This window comes from Anser brachyrhynchus (assembly GCF_964034855.1).
Source record: "Anser brachyrhynchus genome assembly, chromosome: 3".
NCBI lineage: Eukaryota > Metazoa > Chordata > Aves > Anseriformes > Anatidae > Anser > Anser brachyrhynchus.
In genome coordinates, this window is record NC_137696.1 from 46,446,268 (window position 1) to 46,464,705 (window position 18,438).

The following is an 18,438-nucleotide window of genomic DNA, read 5'->3' on the forward strand; positions in this document are numbered from 1 at the left end:
AGTTAGGACAGAGTTAATGTTCCCTCATAGTAGCTGGTAGGGTGCTATGTTTTGGATTAGGATGAGAAGAGCGCTGATAACATGCTGATGTTTTAATTGTTGCAGAGCAGTGTTTACACCAGGCCAAGGACTTTTCGGCTTCTCGCTCTGTCCTGCCAGCGAGCAGGCTGGGGGTGCAGCAGGAGCTGGGAGGGGACAGACCCAGGACAGCTGACCCAAACTGGCCAAAGGGGTATTCCATACCATCTGCCGTCATGCTAAACAATATATAGGGGTGGCTGGCCGGGGTGGGGGGGCCGGCTGCTCGGGGATAGGCTGGGCATCGGTCAGCGGGTGGTGAGCAATTGCATTGTGCATCACTTGTTTTCTTACACATTATTATTGTTAATACTATTACCATTATCACTATTATTATTATTATTGTTATTATTATTTTCCTGTCTTAATAAACTGTCTTTATCTCAACTCACAGGCTTCACTTTCCCGTTTCTCTCCCCCCATCCCAGAGAGGGAGGGGGGAGGGTGAGCGAACGGCTGTGTGGTGTTTAGCTGCCAGCCGGGTTAAACCACAACAGTCTTTTTGGCGCCCAACGTGGGGCCCGAAGGGTTGAGATATCGACAAATCTGACCAGAGTGTGTTAAACTAAAATTGGTATAAGTATTGGACCTGCTTAATAGTTGCTAGTCACGATGTTGATTGCCTTAATCTCCAGTCTGCTGTACCTGTATTCCAAATTGAGTTTTATGGTGCGTTACTTTCTGTATGTGCTCCCTGTTGCACTGTTTATCCTTTCCGGGCCCTGGTTTAAGATTGTTATGGTACTGTGCGGTGTAACAATGGCTTATGAAATGATGAAATTTCTGGTCACGACTTTAACCTGGTATTTGTACTCAGCACTGACGTCGACTCTATACTTTGGAACCCATATCTCGGAAACTATTAGCAATTACACCTATTGCCTGTTTTCGTTAGGGAGCCAATCTGTGAAGGGGACAGGGGAAGACATGTTTCCCTACCTGTTCACTCTCCCTTTCTCCTTCACCACCACCCTCTTATCCCCCGAGCTAGTTACGGTGGTTCTCCGAGATGTTGAATATCCTTGGGATACTCAGACCAGCCTGCTCTTGTTGTTATGTCTCCTGAATGCGCTTCAGATTTTGTGGAGGGTTAAACAACTACTTAGGAATCTCATCCAGAGATCTGTCTTGAGGCGGGATAGTTGCGAGTGGCAGGGAGTGTGGGAGGATATGGGCAGGTTTCTAGAGCAGTGGTCACCTCCAGTGTTTTGGACATTCACCCCTGAACAACTGCAAAATCCTAAAAAGCTGGCAGAATGCTTGAAAAAAAGGTGTCATGACTCTGGCAGTTCCAAAGTGACACAAATCACTGTAGCGTGCTGGGGTCTGGCTTGTGCCTATCGAGCTGCAATTGATGCTACTAGCAACCTAGCTCCAGCTCCTGCAGCCGCTCCAGCTGCAGCTCCTGCAGCCGCTCCAGTTCCAGCTCCTGCAGCTACTCCAGCTCCAGCTCCTGCAGCCGCTCCAGCTCCAGCTCCAGCTCCAGCTCCTGCAGCCGCTCCAGTTCCAGCTCCTGCAGCTACTCCAGCTCCAGCTCCTGCAGCCGCTCCAGCTCCAGCTCCAGCTGCAGCTCCTGCAGCCGCTCCAGTTCCAGCTCCTGCAGCTACTCCAGCTCCAGCTCCTGCAGCCGCTCCAGCTCCAGCTCCAGCTCCAGCTCCTGCAGCCGCTCCAGTTCCAGCTCCTGCAGCTACTCCAGCTCCAGCTCCTGCAGCCGCTCCAGTTCCAGCTCCTGCAGCTACTCCAGCTGCAGCTCCTGCAGCCGCTCCAGCTCCTGCAGCCGCTCCAGTTCCAGCTCCTGCAGCTACTCCAGCTCCAGCTCCTGCAGCCGTTCCAGTTCCAGTTCCTGCAGCCGCTCCAGCTCCTGCAGCCGCTCCAGCTCCAGCTCCTGCAGCCGCTCCAGCTCCAGCTCCTGCAGCTACTCCAGCTCCAGCTCCTGCAGCCGCTCCAGCTCCTGCAGCCGCTCCAGCTCCAGCTCCTGCAGCCGTTCCGGCTCCTGCAGCCGCTCCAGCTCCAGCCCCTGCAGCCGCTCCAGCTCCTGCAGCTGCCCCAGCTCCTGCAGCTGCCCCAGCTCGTGCAGCTGCTCCCACTCCTGTGGCTGGGTCAGAGAAACGAGCTGTAGCAGTGCAAGTTGACCCCGCAGAGGGTATCCCAACCCCTGTGGCAGACCCTGTGTCTGGGTCAGAGAAACGAGCTGTAGCAGTGCAAGTTGACCCCGCAGAGTGTATTCCAAGCCCTGTGGCAGACCCTGTGTCTGGGTCAGAGAAACGAGCTGTAGCAGTGCAAGTTGACCCCGCAGAGGGTATCCCAACCCCTGTGGCAGACCCTGTGTCTGGGTCAGAGAAACGAGCTGTAGCAGTGCAAGTTGACCCCGCAGAGTGTATTCCAAGCCCTGTGGCAGACCCTGTGGCTGGGTCAGAGAAACGAGCTGTAGCAGTGCAAGTTGCCCCTGTAGACAAGGTGAAAAAATGGTATAGAGGCTCAGGTCGTTTAAAACGCAGACAGTCTTCTGCTAAGTCTGGGCGAAGTGAAGACGAGGCTGGGCCATCAAAGGTGCAGGAGACTGAAGATGAGGATGAGGATGGCGAAAAATCAACAGTAATTACCCGGACTCTATACCAGCGTGAGCTACGAGATGTGCGAAAAGATTTTGGTCGCTGTATAGGCGAGCAGCTTGTCACCTGGCTGCTCCGGTGCTGGGACACGGGAGCCAATTATGTGGAATTGGAGGGCAAGGAAGCCAGGCGGCTGGGATCCCTTGCTAGGGACGCATGCATTGACAAAGCAATTGGAGATGGAGCACAATCTCGCAGCCTCTGGAGGCGTCTCCTGTCAGCTGTGAAGGAAAGGTATCTCTTCAAGGAAGAACTTGTATGTTTACCAAGCAAATGGACCACCATGGAGAAGGGAATTCAGTACCTGAGGGAATTGGCCGTACGGGAAGTAATTTATAAGGACCTAGATGACGCACAAACATCCGCAGATCCAGATGCAGTCCAGTGTACACCACCCATGTGGCGGAAGTTTGTACGGAGTGCCCCATCATCATATGCCAACTCATTGGCAATACTAGCCTGGAAAACGGAGGAGAATCCCACAGTGAATGAAGTGACTAAAATACTCCGGCAGTACGAAGGAAATCTCTCCTCTTCCCTAAAGGCCTGTGTCTCAGCTGTGGAGAAACTCTCTGAAGAGGTCCACCAACTTAAAGAGAATTTATCTTCCCCTCCACCTGAACGAACCAGTGTCCACCAGCTAAAAGAGAATGCTTTAGAGAAACTTTCTGAAAAGATCCACCAACTTGAAGAAAGATTATCTTCCCCTTCACCTGAACGAACCAGTGTCCACCAGCTAAAAGAGAATGCTTTGGAGAAACTTTCTGAAAAGATCCACCAACTTGAAGAAAGATTATCTTCCCCTTCACCTGAACGAACCAGTGTCCACCAGCTAAAAGAGAATGCTTTGGAGAAACTTTCTGAAAAGATCCACCAACTTGAAGAAAGATTATCTTCCCCTTCACCTGAACGAACTAGTGTCCACCAGCTAAAAGAGAATACCTTGGAGAAACTTTCTGAAGAGATCCACCAACTTAAAGAGAGTTTATTTTCCTCCCCACCTGTACAAACCAGTGTCTCAGCTATTAGGGGTAAACGTTCATCTATGCAAGGAAGACAATATGGTGGGCACACACACCGCGCCACCCTGTGGTTTTACCTACGTGACCATGGAGAGGACATGAGAAAATGGGATGGAAAATCTACTGCGACCCTAGAGGCACGGGTACGTGAATTGCAAAGGAAAACAATTGGGAAAAAGGAGTTCTCTGAAAGGTTTGCTGCTCCAACTTCCAGCAGGCAGTCCTTTAAACACAGAAATGAAGATTCTGACCAGGACTAGAGGGGCCCTGCCTCCAGCCAGGGGGAGGAAAGGGACAATCGAGTTTATTGGACTGTGTGGATTCGATGGCCTGGCACGTCAGACGCACAGAAGTATAAGGCTTTGGTAGACACCGGTGCACAATGTACTCTAATGCCATCAAGCTATAAAGGGCCAGAGCCCATCTGTATTTATGGTGTGACGGGGGGATCCCAGCAGTTAACTGTATTGGAGGCTGAAGTGAGTCTAACCGGTAATGAGTGGCAAAAGCACCGTATTGTGACTGGCCCAGATGCTCCGTGCATCCTTGGCATAGACTATCTTAGAAGAGGATATTTCAAGGACCCAAAAGGGTTCCGCTGGGCTTTTGGCATAGCTGCTTTGGAGACAGAGGACATTAAACAGTTGTCTACCTTGCCTGGTCTCTCAGAGGACCCTTCTGTTGTGGGGTTGCTGAGGGTTGAAGAACAGCAAGTGCCGATCGCTACCACAACTGTGCACCGGCGGCAATATCGCACCAACCGAGACTCCCTGAGTCCCATCCATAAGCTAATTCGTCAACTGGAGAGCCAAGGAGTGATCAGCAAGACTCATTCACCTTTTAATAGTCCCATATGGCCAGTGCGAAAGTCTAATGGTGAGTGGAGACTAACAGTGGACTATCGTGGCCTGAACGAAGTCACGCCACCACTGAGTGCTGCAGTGCCGGACATGCTAGAACTCCAGTATGAACTGGAATCAAAGGCAGCCAAGTGGTATGCCACAATTGATATCGCTAATGCATTTTTCTCCATCCCTCTAGCAGCACAGTGCAGGCCACAGTTTGCTTTCACTTGGAGGGGAGTCCAATATACTTGGAATCGGCTGCCCCAGGGGTGGAAACACAGCCCTACCATTTGCCATGGACTGATCCAGTCTGCGCTGGAGCAGGGGGAAGCTCCTGAACACCTGCAGTACATCGATGACATCATTGTGTGGGGTGACACTGCAGAAGAAGTTTTCGAGAAAGGGAAGAAAATAGTCCAAATCCTTCTGAAGGCCGGTTTTGCCATAAAACAGAATAAAGTTAAAGGACCTGCACGAGAGATCCAGTTTTTAGGAATAAAATGGCAAGATGGACGCCGTCAAATCCCAATGGATGTGATCAACAAAATAACAGCTATGTCTCCACCAACTAGCAAAAAAGAAACACAAACTTTCCTAGGTGTCGTGGGGTTTTGGAGAATGCATATTCCAAATTACAGTCTGATTGTAAACCCGCTCTACCAAGTAACCCGTAAGAAGAATGCTTTTGAATGGGGCCCTGAGCAACGACAAGCCTTTGAACAAATTAAGCAGGAAATAGTTCATGCAGTAGCCCTCGGGCCAGTCCGAACAGGACCAGATGTAAAGAATGTGCTCTACACCGCAGCCGGAGAGAATGGTCCCACCTGGAGCCTCTGGCAGAAAGAACCTGGGGAAACTCGAGGTCGACCCCTGGGGTTTTGGAGTCGGGGATACAGAGGATCTGAAGCCCGCTATACTCCAACTGAAAAGGAGATATTGGCAGCATATGAAGGAGTTCGATCTGCTTCGGAAGTGGTCGGTACTGAAGCGCAGCTCCTCCTGGCACCCCGACTGCCGGTACTAGGCTGGATGTTCAAAGGAAGGGTCCCCTCTACGCATCATGCAACTGATGCTACATGGAGCAAGTGGGTTGCACTGATTACTCAGCGGGCTCGAATAGGAAACCCCAGTCGCCCAGGAATCTTGGAGGTGATTATGGACTGGCCAGAAGGCAAATACTTTGGGATATCACCAGAGGAGGAGGTGGTTCGTGCTGAAGAAGCCCCCCTGTACAACAAGCTACCGGAAAATGAGAAGAAATATGCCTTGTTCACTGACGGGTCCTGTCGTATTGTGGGAAAGCATCGGAGATGGAAAGCTGCTGTATGGAGTCCTACACGACGAGTTGCAGAAGCTGCTGAGGGAGAAGGTGAATCGAGTCAGTTTGCAGAAGTAAAAGCCATTCAGCTGGCTTTAGATATTGCTGAACGAGAAAAGTGGCCAGTTCTCTATCTCTATACTGATTCATGGATGGTAGCAAATGCCCTGTGGGGGTGGTTACAGCAATGGAAGCAGAACAACTGGCAGCGCAGGGGCAAGCCCATCTGGGCTGCGGCATTGTGGCAAGATATTGCTGCCCGGGTAGAGAACCTGGTTGTAAAGGTACGCCATGTAGATGCTCATGTGCCCAAGAATCGGGCTACTGAAGAACACCAAAACAACCAGCAGGTGGATCAGGCTGCTAAGATTGAAGTGGCTCAGGTGGACCTGGACTGGCAACATAAAGGTGAATTATTTATAGCCCGATGGGCCCATGACACCTCAGGCCATCAAGGTAGAGATGCAACCTACAGATGGGCTCGTGATCGAGGGGTGGACCTGACCATGGACACTATAGCACAGGTTATTCATGACTGTGAAACATGTGCTGCAATCAAGCAAGCCAAACGGTCAAAACCTCTTTGGTATGGAGGACGATGGCTGAAATATAAATATGGAGAGGCCTGGCAGATTGATTACATCACACTCCCTCAAACCCGCAACGGCAAGCGCCACGTACTTACAATGGTGGAAGCAACCACCGGATGGCTGGAAACATATCCTGTGCCCCATGCCACCGCCCGGAACACTATCCTGGGCCTTGAAAAGCAAGTCTTATGGCGACATGGCACCCCAGAGAGAATTGAGTCAGACAACGGGACTCATTTCCGAAACAACCTTATAGACACTTGGGCCAAAGAACATGGTATTGAGTGGGTGTATCACATCCCCTATCATGCACCAGCCTCTGGAAAAGTTGAACGATACAATGGACTGTTGAAGACTACACTGAAAGCAATGGGTGCTGGGACATTCAAAAATTGGGATACACATTTGGCAAAGGCCACCTGGTTAGTCAATACCAGGGGATCTGCCAACCGAGCTGGACCTGCCCAATCAAACCTGTTACGCACTGTAGAAGGGGATAAAGTTCCTGTAGTGCACGTAAGAAACATGCTGGGTAAAACAGTCTGGGCTACTCCTGCCTCAGGAAAAGGCAAACCCATTCGTGGAATTGCTTTTGCTCAGGGACCTGGATGCACTTGGTGGGTAATGCAAAAGAATGGGGAGGTCCGGTGTGTACCTCAAGGGGATTTGATACTGGGTGAGAATAGCCCATGAGTTGAATTGTAGTATGTTAATTATTATATAATAATGTATGTCATCACTACCATGATTGCTATATATCATAGATGAAAATGGTGATTAATTAGAATGTATTGGACAGAGTGTAACCTGAGCATGACATAAATGGTATGGAATAAGGGGTGGATATCTGTCCTGGTTCCAGTTAGGACAGAGTTAATGTTCCCTCATAGTAGCTGGTAGGGTGCTATGTTTTGGATTAGGATGAGAAGAGCGCTGATAACATGCTGATGTTTTAATTGTTGCAGAGCAGTGTTTACACCAGGCCAAGGACTTTTCGGCTTCTCGCTCTGTCCTGCCAGCGAGCAGGCTGGGGGTGCAGCAGGAGCTGGGAGGGGACAGACCCAGGACAGCTGACCCAAACTGGCCAAAGGGGTATTCCATACCATCTGACGTCATGCTAAACAATATATAGGGGTGGCTGGCCGGGGTGGGGGGGCCGGCTGCTCGGGGATAGGCTGGGCATCGGTCAGCAGGTGGTGAGCAATTGCATTGTGCATCACTTGTTTTCTTACACATTATTATTGTTAATACTATTACCATTATCACTATTATTATTATTATTGTTATTATTATTTTCCTGTCTTAATAAACTGTCTTTATCTCAACTCACAGGCTTCACTTTCCCGTTTCTCTCCCCCCATCCCAGAGAGGGAGGGGGGAGGGTGAGCGAACGGCTGTGTGGTGTTTAGCTGCCAGCCGGGTTAAACCACAACACCATCACATTTAATATAGAAAACTTCATGAAATACTGATAATACTAGGTTGATTATTTAAAATAAGTTGAGCAAAAACACTGTATAGTGGGTTAATACCATTTAAATTTAAAATTTTAATAAAAAATAAATCATCAGTGTTTGAAACAACATGTTCTTGTCAGAGGATAGACAAACATTTAAGGTGGCTCTAGCAGAAGGGGGCAAACAACAGCAGAACAGGTACCGTTCATGCCAATGCCTTCTGGTATGTGTAATTTTGGGATTTCTAGAGACAGGACATTAAATGATGTAATAAAGTAGACAAAAAAATAAACAACAATATTTGTCTCGTTCAGTGTATGCAGTTCACTAACCTTTAACAAAACAAAGTAGATATGATGAAGCTCTGCGCTCATCATATGAGACCAGAGACCATATGAGACCAACTCTGGTTGGTGGGGACCTGGGGAGGTGTCTCATTCCCATGATACAGTCTCTCACCATTCCCACGATGAGAGACTTCCCCAGGTCCCCACCAACCAGACTTATTCCACGATTCTGCAAGCTAACACTCGGGATACCCTGGTGAGACGGTCTAAGAGCAGCACCATTTGTTAGATGGTGGAAATATCAGGCAGCATTACAGAGCTGTAGCTTCGTTTTTATTCAAGGTACTATTAGGTAGTACAGAAAGTTTCTGGCTATTTTTGAGTGTGCTATTTAATAGGAGAGCTTTCCATAGCTGAAGATTTTTCTTTCTGTTCTTGGAAATCTATATGCACTCCAGCTGAAAGCATAAAGAGCCAGACCAGTGAAGAAGGCTTCGCTTTCAGTTTCAGTGCAGAAAAAGCAGAATGCAGTTTTCATTTGGTTGGCTTCTACAACAGATAGTGAAGAGAATTAAGTGGGAAAAAAAAGAGTACTAGGGAAAAAAAAAAGCACACACAGGAAAAAAGTAAGGTTTTTTTAGATGCAACATAAGGACAAATGCCAGATGACATTTAGGAATGGTTCTACTGTAGTGACTTGGCCTGGACTCATGCTATCCAATGTGTGAGTCTGACCATTTTACTGATGTATTGGAAGGTTTTTGTAGATATGAAGAAAACACTACAGGAGTCTCAACATACTGGTGAAATGACCAGCTTAAGCAAACAAATAAATAACCACTCAGCTCCAAAGAGAAGGAATGTGGTTTAGAAATTAATATGCCAACTGAAACCAACTCCGCATGGGAAGAGGGGATGGATAAGAAGGCTGCCGGGGACCTGGCTTGGTACAGGCTTGCTGAGTACAAGAGACCCACATGACACGGCAATGATCGTGAGGCTGTAAAGTAGATAAGGCTCTTGCCTTTAAGCTCACTGAGTTTTAGCCCTGGCCCCAAGGACTGACAAACAAACTAACACAAAGGTTGCTTCGTTTTCACAGCAGCACTGAAGAGAGCTGGCCCTTCACTGATTGCCATGCAAAGCAGTAAAATGAGGAAACAAAACCAGATTTTGTTCATTTTTCCATTTTGGGATAGATTTTCTGGCAGGAAGCTACCATTTGGAAAGGTGTTTTAGCACTGGAATACACAAAATTGGTTGTACATGGGTGTGTGCAAGCACACAGATGAACCTGTCTACCCGTCAGCTCATATCTTAACATTTTTTCCCTCAAAAAAAAAAATCTATGGATGTTCGCAGACTATCTCGTGTAACTGCTTGATAGGGTTTTTCAGTTTCTGACACCCTGTTCATATATACCTATGCTAATGCTAACCTTCATCTTTGGCTGTTTCTCCCTCTTGGTAAAGCTAAAGCTGGAGCTTCGACTAACAAACGAGGGTGGCCAGATCCCTTAGCCCTTGACTTAACGGGATCTCCAGCCAGGTACTTGTGCATTTATATGAGGCTGTCTTTTAAAACAAACACGAATCATCCTGGGAAATCTGGACATGGGCCATAACCACTAGGCAGCTGGACAAAAAGGTTTTTTCCACTTCTGTGGCGCTGCCAGCCTCGAACACTTCTCACTGTATCATCCGTCTTTATTGAGAGCTGTTAATTATAGCTACAAAGTCTGTTACCATACAGGCACTTTCCCTTTTTAAAGCAGCTTTAAAGGTAGCAGCCTTCAAGACATTTTGACACGGATCTGGGCTGAAAAAAATACCCTGAGCTTCCTTACCACTCCCTCCTGAGTTGTGTTGTTTTTGTTTCTGTTATAAACAACACGGAAGAGCCTGTGCAGGACAGTCCTTGTTTAGTGTGTTTGTGCACTGGGTGTCAGGATGCTTGATAGGATGGCTGGGGTTAAACACTTCCTGCAAAAAGACCAGCCATGAACGCTGTCTTCTTTCATGTTATAACAATTGGAAAAACGGAGGATCCATGCTTACCCCAGCTTTCTGCTTCTTTCTGCACGCAGTAAATATGATCACACACTCTTCCTAGTCCCTTTTTGTCTCTGCCAGCCACAAAAAGCAGATCCTTTTCAGTTGGTGCATGCTGGTCATGCACCGGAGGCAGGACAGGGAGGAGGTGACCTCTGAGGTCCCTTCAGCTCTGCTTTCTTTGGCTCCACAGTCTCAGTCCATGCAGAAGGGTCAGTATAGCTAGGATCAGTATAGGTAGATTTGCTCTAGAGGTCTCCTGAGAAAAGCCTTAGCAGCCCCGAAGTTTGGCAGCTTCCTTTACTAACTGGGGAAAAAGCCAGTTAACGAAGTGCTCTTCATCTGCAGCTCAATGCCGACCAGGGGTCACTCAGCGCTGCAGGACATGACATATTTTTCAAGCAAAAGCCATTCCATAAACACGTTATTTCATAGCACATGCCCCATCATCAGGTAACAAGAACAATTACTTCTGTCTGCAGCCCTTGCCTCAAGCACCATTACCTCATAGGAGGCATATAATATAATTATTTCAGAGTATCTGCTCAAGACACAGGAGAAAAGACAAAAGTAATGAAACAACGAGACAAAATTACAGGATGGCACTTAATTAAATCATCCGTGGAAAGGTTTTGCAAACCAGGCTCAAGAGAAAAGACCATATATTTCTCCTGATCAGGCAGTACCCAATTTTTATTCTCCCTTAACATTCCACATAGGTCCCAAAGCCCAGAGCAGGTGATCCTCAACAGATGAAGGATTTTCAGATTAAGGGAAAGATTTTCACCAGGCATGAATGTTAACGAATGTTTCAGAACATCATGGTCAGAAATACAAGGGATTGGTTTCCTAAAAAAGGATCCATGACAATTTTCTTACCGGGGCTAAGACACAAGCCCTCAAAGTAGCTGCAAAAGTTGAGGGTAGGTTTAGAAAGCGAGGTAAGCATGTAAATGCCTCTCTATGTGCTTAAGGCTCACATGCAGGCTTTGCATTGCGAGAACTGTCTCCAGGGAGGTCAGGACTTGGGCACTGACTTTGGGGCATTCTGCCAGCCCCTCACACCATCAGCTCGGTGTAGGAACCAAGCTCTCATACCACACATTCAAGGAACGGAAAAACTACCACCTTAAGCCCAGGTCCAGGAGAAGCTTTTTAAACTTTCCATCAAGAGCAGTGCCACAAGTCTACACAGGCATCTAACGCTGGGATGGTGCAGGGCTCCCACCAGCAACTCAAGTCTGGCAGACAGACTTTCTCCTCAGCCTCTCCTGTTTACCTCATGTCTCCTCTCCACTGCCGCATGTTTGTGTCTCCTCTACAGGTGTGTGCTCTCCCTGTGCATTTGGGGGGAAACCTGGCATTCAGATCCACGCTGGCAATGCTGGAATACGCAGTTTGGTGCTGAGGAGCCAGAGGTGACAAATTTCCTTGCCAATCTAATCCCTGGTACTGTCTTGTGTATAGGTAAGACTTACGTAAACAGGAAGATCCCCTAGAAATACTCTGGAGCTGCAGGACTATGTATTTTCTCAAGAACAGGCAGCTCGTAGAGCACATTTTTGACATTTGGCTGAGAAAATTTTGTTTCAGAAGCCACAAAGAGACAGAAACCATGACATTACCCATTAATCACCTAAGAAAACAAATCTCCCGCAAGAAACTGCTAAAATGGTAACTTGCATGATAATCTGGCAATAATGCAGCACAGCTGTATTATGACAAGACAGCAGCTAGGAGCCACCTACGGAGCTCCGATGGTGTGATGCACCCCTACCTACCCTGTTGCCCACTAGGGTACGCAGTGTTTTCAAAAGGAAAGAGGCAGCACTACCACAATTTTCATCAGAGAGAGGTAATTCCTCAACTTCGAGAAATGGAAGATAACAACAGCATCACCCTGAACTCTGTGGCTTGGACTGCAGCTGAGCTAAGCCCAAATCAATTCTCCGTGCCCGAGTTTGACTCTGCATGCACAGCAGGTGCCCACCAGCACTGCCCCTACCACAGTCATCACGTTGTTCCAGCAGGAGGAGTCACTGCTACTGCTACTTGTTGACAGTACAATCTGTCCTCGTTTTAGCCAGAAGCCCTGGAAAAAAGTGCAGCTTTTTCACTGCAGAGAGGCAGTGAAAACAGCCTAAGAAGTGATACAGATGCCCACCAATAACATCACCAACAATAATTCAAACACCTGCAGTAGTGACGCAGATGACCAGGAGTATGATAAACCTCTTGGAAAATATTCATAATTTCTTTGAATTAATTGTTTTGATCCCAAGAACAAAGGTAAGCCCTGACAGACTGCTGTAGAGATCAAATTGATTTAATTTGGAGTTACTCCTGATTCGTGTCTAACTTGGGTAAGAATCAGATGCCATATCTTTTAACAGTCCTTTTTTGTTCTTTGGTTGTTTTCTTTCCCCAACAACTAAAGGGAACTTGAATTGTAAAGTGATTTTATTTTGAGGAACACAAAGTAAATAGGCATTATTTTAAGGCTAATGTACTGAATTAGAGAAATAGAGTTTATAAACTGCAGTTTTTTGAAAGAAAACATGCTTCATTGGGTGACATTTGCTAAAAACACTTGCCTTCACCATGTCTTGATGCTTTTGTAGCTTATTTATGACTCTGTTAATGCAGTCTGCTCTGGTGGTGATGCTCCCACCTAAGCAGTAATATAAATCAGTATGATGCCAGAAGTCAACCACACTGCAACATTTTAATGCAGATGGATAACAGAGACTCGTGAATACAAAATGCTGGAAATCAATAGTAAAAAAATATATCCAGTCATGCCAAAGCAGGCTCTAACCTTCTTCCCTTGCAGAGCTGCATCGTGCCCAGGTGGTACCAGCAGCTATGTGGCCAGGTTCTCTGCCTGCAGCAGAAGAGCTGGGTGGTGCTGATGGCTCGCTGAGTGACACTTTGGTATGAGTCAGAACTGAACTAACAGACTGGGAATCACTGGGGTGGTTGGCTAGTACCTTGTCTCCTCCGTGCTAACAGAAATACACATAAAACACACTGAGAAACTGGCCCACATTGTCTGACCACCAAAGAGCTAAGTCTCAGTCCTGAGTGCATATATACATAAATCAAAAGTAGCTCAGTTAGTAAGTTGGTAAATCAGCATACATGTGACCTACTACATCTGTCCTTTTCCACTGTCACTTCCAGTATTTTGGTTCAGCTCCAAATAAGTAACTATACCTCAGAGTTACCCTCAACTTTTTTTTTTCCTTCTTTTCCACGAAAAATGTTCAAATACCTACAGATCAGTGGCAGCTAGTTTGGGGGCAGTATAGGGACAAAATTTGGATTCAGTGAAAAGGAACACATCAAAACATGTTGAAATGTGGTTGTGGATCACTGCAGGTATGTGCAATGAATCTTTCACTCACCCAACACATCCCCTGTATTCAAGACTGTTGAACAGATTTAGTTTTAGCTTCTGGTGCTTTCTTTAGCCCTAATGCTTTATGAAATAATAATTGAGACCTAAATAATAAATAAAAAAACAAACAATCACATACACCATTGTGGAAAGTCCTGCCCTTTCCTTCTCAAAAATCTTCAGATAAAGCTGTATCATCAAAATAAACAAGCATTCTGAGGTATTCTCTTGCTAAAATGGGAGCAGAGCTCTATTATTCCCCCAGCTGGCACACACAGAGTAAATCTTTACAAAAGGTAGGTTTCCTCCTGCCTGGAGATACGCAAAGCCAAACAAGGTCTTACAGGGATTTTAATTTCATCTTCCATGTAGCCAGGGAGCTTTAAGCTCTAGTGCTTTTAATTTATGTTACCTCATAAATTAATAATGTAGATATGATGGAGGGCAGCTCATCAGATTAAATGTGTCATTTTATAAAGCAGTTTGGAAGCAAAAAGTATGAAGCCAAAATGAAGTACTCTTAAATGATCCATTAGGCACATAAATCATTACATGTGTTATTTCTGGACTGGACAATGGTTGAAATTAATGATAATTCAGTTACTGTAATTTTATTTTAAGCTAGCAAGTCTTTGCACAAGAAACAAGAGTGCAGCGATGAGCCTGGAGTGCTCTTCTGTGGCCTGCTGGAATTTTCTGGGTCACGTCCCCACGGACACAGACCTGTGCAAAGGGTGCACGGCCCCCTGGGAGCAAGCGCGGGACAAGTTCTCCCTGATCGATCTACATTTGGGCACAACTCTTCAACGTGATGGTGCTGTACAGGGAGCACACATCAGTTTGTATGTGAATGCAGGCATCTTGGTTTGCCTTAATTCATCCTCAGAAGTAGGGAAGGGATTTTATCCTTCATCAGGCTCTGAGAGGCTGGATACGATTTGGACAGTTTCAGCACTGCCTCAGCGAAAGCACTAGTGATTCCCTCCGGGTGCTGCAGATGTAACTGGCAAGTGTAGCAGGGCTTACACAGGAGGTTACTTACCATGCAATACAGGTCAGTCAGAATCCTTAATGCTTTACATTGCAGCCTAATACTCAAAATCTTACAAAGAGACAGAACAAACCTGTTCTTAATGTGCTACTATAAAGTTTTGGTGCCAGATTTACTACTGTGGTATATGCTAGAAAATGGGAAGAAACTGGTACAGCTTTAAACTTGTTTGTGTCCACAATAAGTATGTTCTCCTGTGATATTACAGAACATACAAATTCGTGTCTATATGGCATAGTACATACACCTACAGGTATAATACAGTAGGAATTCAAAACCATAATAGACCACACAATCAGTATAAGAGGGATGGCTCATCTATTCACTGCTTCTACATTTTATAATCCCTCTTTTGTGTATTTTTTCTAATGATCACTGTTCATTACACGTTCTTTAGCCGTACGGCGAGCTATACTGAAGCACGCCTGCCAGCTCAGACCTTGCAGAGCCACCCACCCAGGCAGGGGCGGTGTGAAGGCACTGTCTGTGCTGTGCTGAAGGGAGGCTGAGCTGCCCAGCCCTGACGAAGAGGTGGTGGCAGCACAGGTGTCCTCGGGAAGCTTTGCTGTCAACACACTTGGGTGTCTATAGATTTTAGCAACCTGCCTAGGCAAGATCTGAGAATCCCCTTGTTTACTACCTTACTACTAAGGTGACTTAGATGTCACATTCCTACCTTCTCCCAGTACCTACTTTTCATTTATCTCACTGCAGATTCCTGCCAGAGAGCTCAGATAATAAATTAAATATATGAAGGTGAAGGATAAATGCAGCAGCAACTGATTAAGCAAGGTGTTTTTTTTTTGTTAGTTCCACATCAGAACTGTCTATTTTAATTATCTAGAAGCCCATCCACTGCCTCCATAACATGTCTGACTGTGCCTAGAGTACAAGCTTTCCTGAAGATGGTAATGCCTCATATAGACCTGCCAAGTTTCTGTATAGGTGTGTACATATATATATATATGCACACACACACACACACATAAAAATATGCAAAATAGGGGGAATAATTAGGAGAGGATTCTGGAGCCCAGAACCTGAATTACAAGCATGTGAAATCTCAGCTGTACTGAAATAGGCAGATGATCAGTAATGCTTTTTTTTTTTTTTCATTGGTAGCTAGTGCAGCAGCACCAAAAGGTCTCAGTTTGGATAATGGACATGCTGGGGCAGACACCACATAAGCACATGATTCTACGATTCTAAGGGACAATCCTCCCTCTGAAGCACTGTCTCATCCAGAGAATACAAAGGAATCTGAGGTCTGCAGTGACTTGCTCAAAGCCACAAAACAAATCTGCAGCAAGGACAGGAAACAAAGCCAAATCTTCAAATATCTGTTGACCCTGACACCAATAAAAACTCTGCAAATTAACCCTAGTCAACGCGCTAGTCAGACTCACAAACACACATTCTTCACTAAGCCTGCTGTAGGCTTATTCGGAATGATGTCCCCCTGCATCCCAAATAGCCTGCAGGGCTTGCACCTGCTCTTCAACTCAGTCATCATTTAATTAAATGGAAGACGGAAAACTATCGCCCATATCAATTAACTGTAGCAACGAAGAGTGTAAGGCTCTGGTTTTAAGCCCAGGGATCTGGTGAACCACAGGCATTCACCCTGGATTTCATCAGTATTTAAAACATTGTCTGATGGCAATTGGAAAGAAAAATACTGACACAACAAAGAAACTAGAATATAGTTGTTTGGGGCTAGCATTTCTTCCTGTTTTTAGATTAAACTCTTTCTCTAACCTCCATACTTTTCTCAACCCTGAAGCCCCCATGTCTGTTATGGAGTAAACAACAAACTGAAGTGCAGGAAACACAGCATCTTATGAAAATGTCTTTAAAACTTCTGGTACTGCTTTAGGCCCTGCAGTGAAATTCCTTTATCTGTAGCTGCCTCAATGATTTAGGAGAGGAAGAAAATACAATAATGGCTAATAAGCACAATTTAAAAATTAATAATCTTAACCCTGGTACTAGGAGGTACAGTGTAATCAGTATAACTGAGTAACCTGATTTCTTATGTTTCCCATAGTGAGTTTCCTCCCCACTAGCTGCACAGCTGGAAGCTGAGAAATGTGCATTTCTTACTGTTTATTTTCTGAGCTACTTCATTAAAAGGCTGTGAGTCCCACTGTGTAACAGAAGGGGAAAATGTTGTTCACATCCTTCCATGTATCAGGGAGGCTCTGACACAGGACGTCCTGATGGCTGATTCATCCCATCTGTCCCAGGCGCCTCCCTGAAGCCAAAAGGAGATGAGATGAAGGAGCGCTCACCAAGAGGCAGTCCTTCAAGCAGCTAGAGCATCCTAGCCTCTCATGGAGGATGGGCACTCACGGCTTTCCACGAGTCCTTCAGGCTCAGTGGGTTTGGCTTGCTGTGAAGAAAAGGTGTGCTGAAGACAAAATACTGTCCTTGGTTATGACTGTGCTTCCTCCCGGAAATAAACAAAACAGCTCAAGTTTAACTGGGATCAGAGTCTGGCCTTAGATGTCAGGGGCATAATGCCAGGAAAATACTGTAATACCTTTTACTTGGCTATTCGAGGCACTGCACAAGTCTCGACTTTGGAAAGAAGAGCTTTCTCTGCTTACTCAGAGATTGCCATAAAGGTCAGCTGTAAGGCAGAGGAAGAAGACCCTAATAAAGAAAATGATGGCCACAGGAGTCTGAACAGAAAACTCTTGAGAAGTAATTACAGAAACGGTGGACTTTCATTAACCGACTTGGGTGTATTTCTAATAAACCCGGACTTCTTACTTTTGGAGTCAAACTGTATTAAGAGTAATAACAACAGCTATCATATGACAGAATGAATTCAGAGCACCTTTTAACAAACCTGAAGAGGAAAGCAACTGCAGGTTTGATTTAATGAGTAAAATGTCGGCTTAGAGGCAGAGCAACATGCAAGAGCCACAGGAGAAAAAAACAAAAGCTCCCATACCTGTATCTCTGCTTTGGAGACTGCTTTTCAGCTGACTTAAAAACATGTCCAAGATAATACAAAGGAAAGAATAAAAAGTTCCAGTTTGTTGCAAACCATGTTAGAGTGAAGGGTGCATCAAATTTCTTAAAGGTTAGTTTGGCTAGCTGGGTTGAACCCGACCAGGAGGAGCAGACACCCAAGACCACGGCCACACCCCAGAAAATTTTCTTGAGTTGTGTCACGGAGCATTTCCAGCAACAGCGGCTCACCCTTCCACCACCTTCTGCCCCGGCTTGCATCTGTGCTTCTGCTGGGGCTGGAGACTCCCGGGAGCGCTCATCCCCTGGGGAGAAGAAAACACAAGGCTTACTGAGGAAATCCGGGCAGAATTTTAGTTTTCCCATCCTGGGGCCTTCTGAAGTCAGGTGGGGCTTTACCAGCCAAAATAAACAAATAAATACAGATCTTGCCACAAAGCGTCATTCATTTTTAGATCATTGCAAGGCCTCTGGTTCAACTAAGGCATGGTTAGAATGTAAATAATAATTATCACCTCTAGATTTAAAAGCCACTGAGTAAATGGAAATTAAAATTACATGTTCTGATGTATGTAGAAAGATTTAACACGCCACTTAAAACTGATGCTGTAAGGACATGTAGATGACTGAAAAATACAGCACTGAATTTGGTAGAGCAGCAAAGGGGATTGCAGCAATAGTTGGAATTGTTATCGTCTTGGAAAACGTGGAATTGGGCAGCTTACGCAGTATGACGTTTCTTTAAGAG

The 18,438-nt window shown here is 46.0% G+C and overlaps 1 protein-coding gene across 9 annotated transcripts in view; it reads right to left on the minus strand.

Moving 5' to 3' along the window:
* Window positions 1-18,438, minus strand: part of SLC35F3 (solute carrier family 35 member F3) — a 170,347-nt gene that overhangs the window by 30,344 nt on the left and 121,565 nt on the right. For all 9 annotated transcript variants that reach the window (XM_080586423.1, XM_080586424.1, XM_080586421.1 and 6 more), the window contains one exon: window positions 17,671-17,995. In XM_080586423.1, the coding sequence (XP_080442549.1) occupies window positions 17,671-17,995 (325 nt within the window). The remainder of the gene's footprint in view (window positions 1-17,670; window positions 17,996-18,438) is intronic.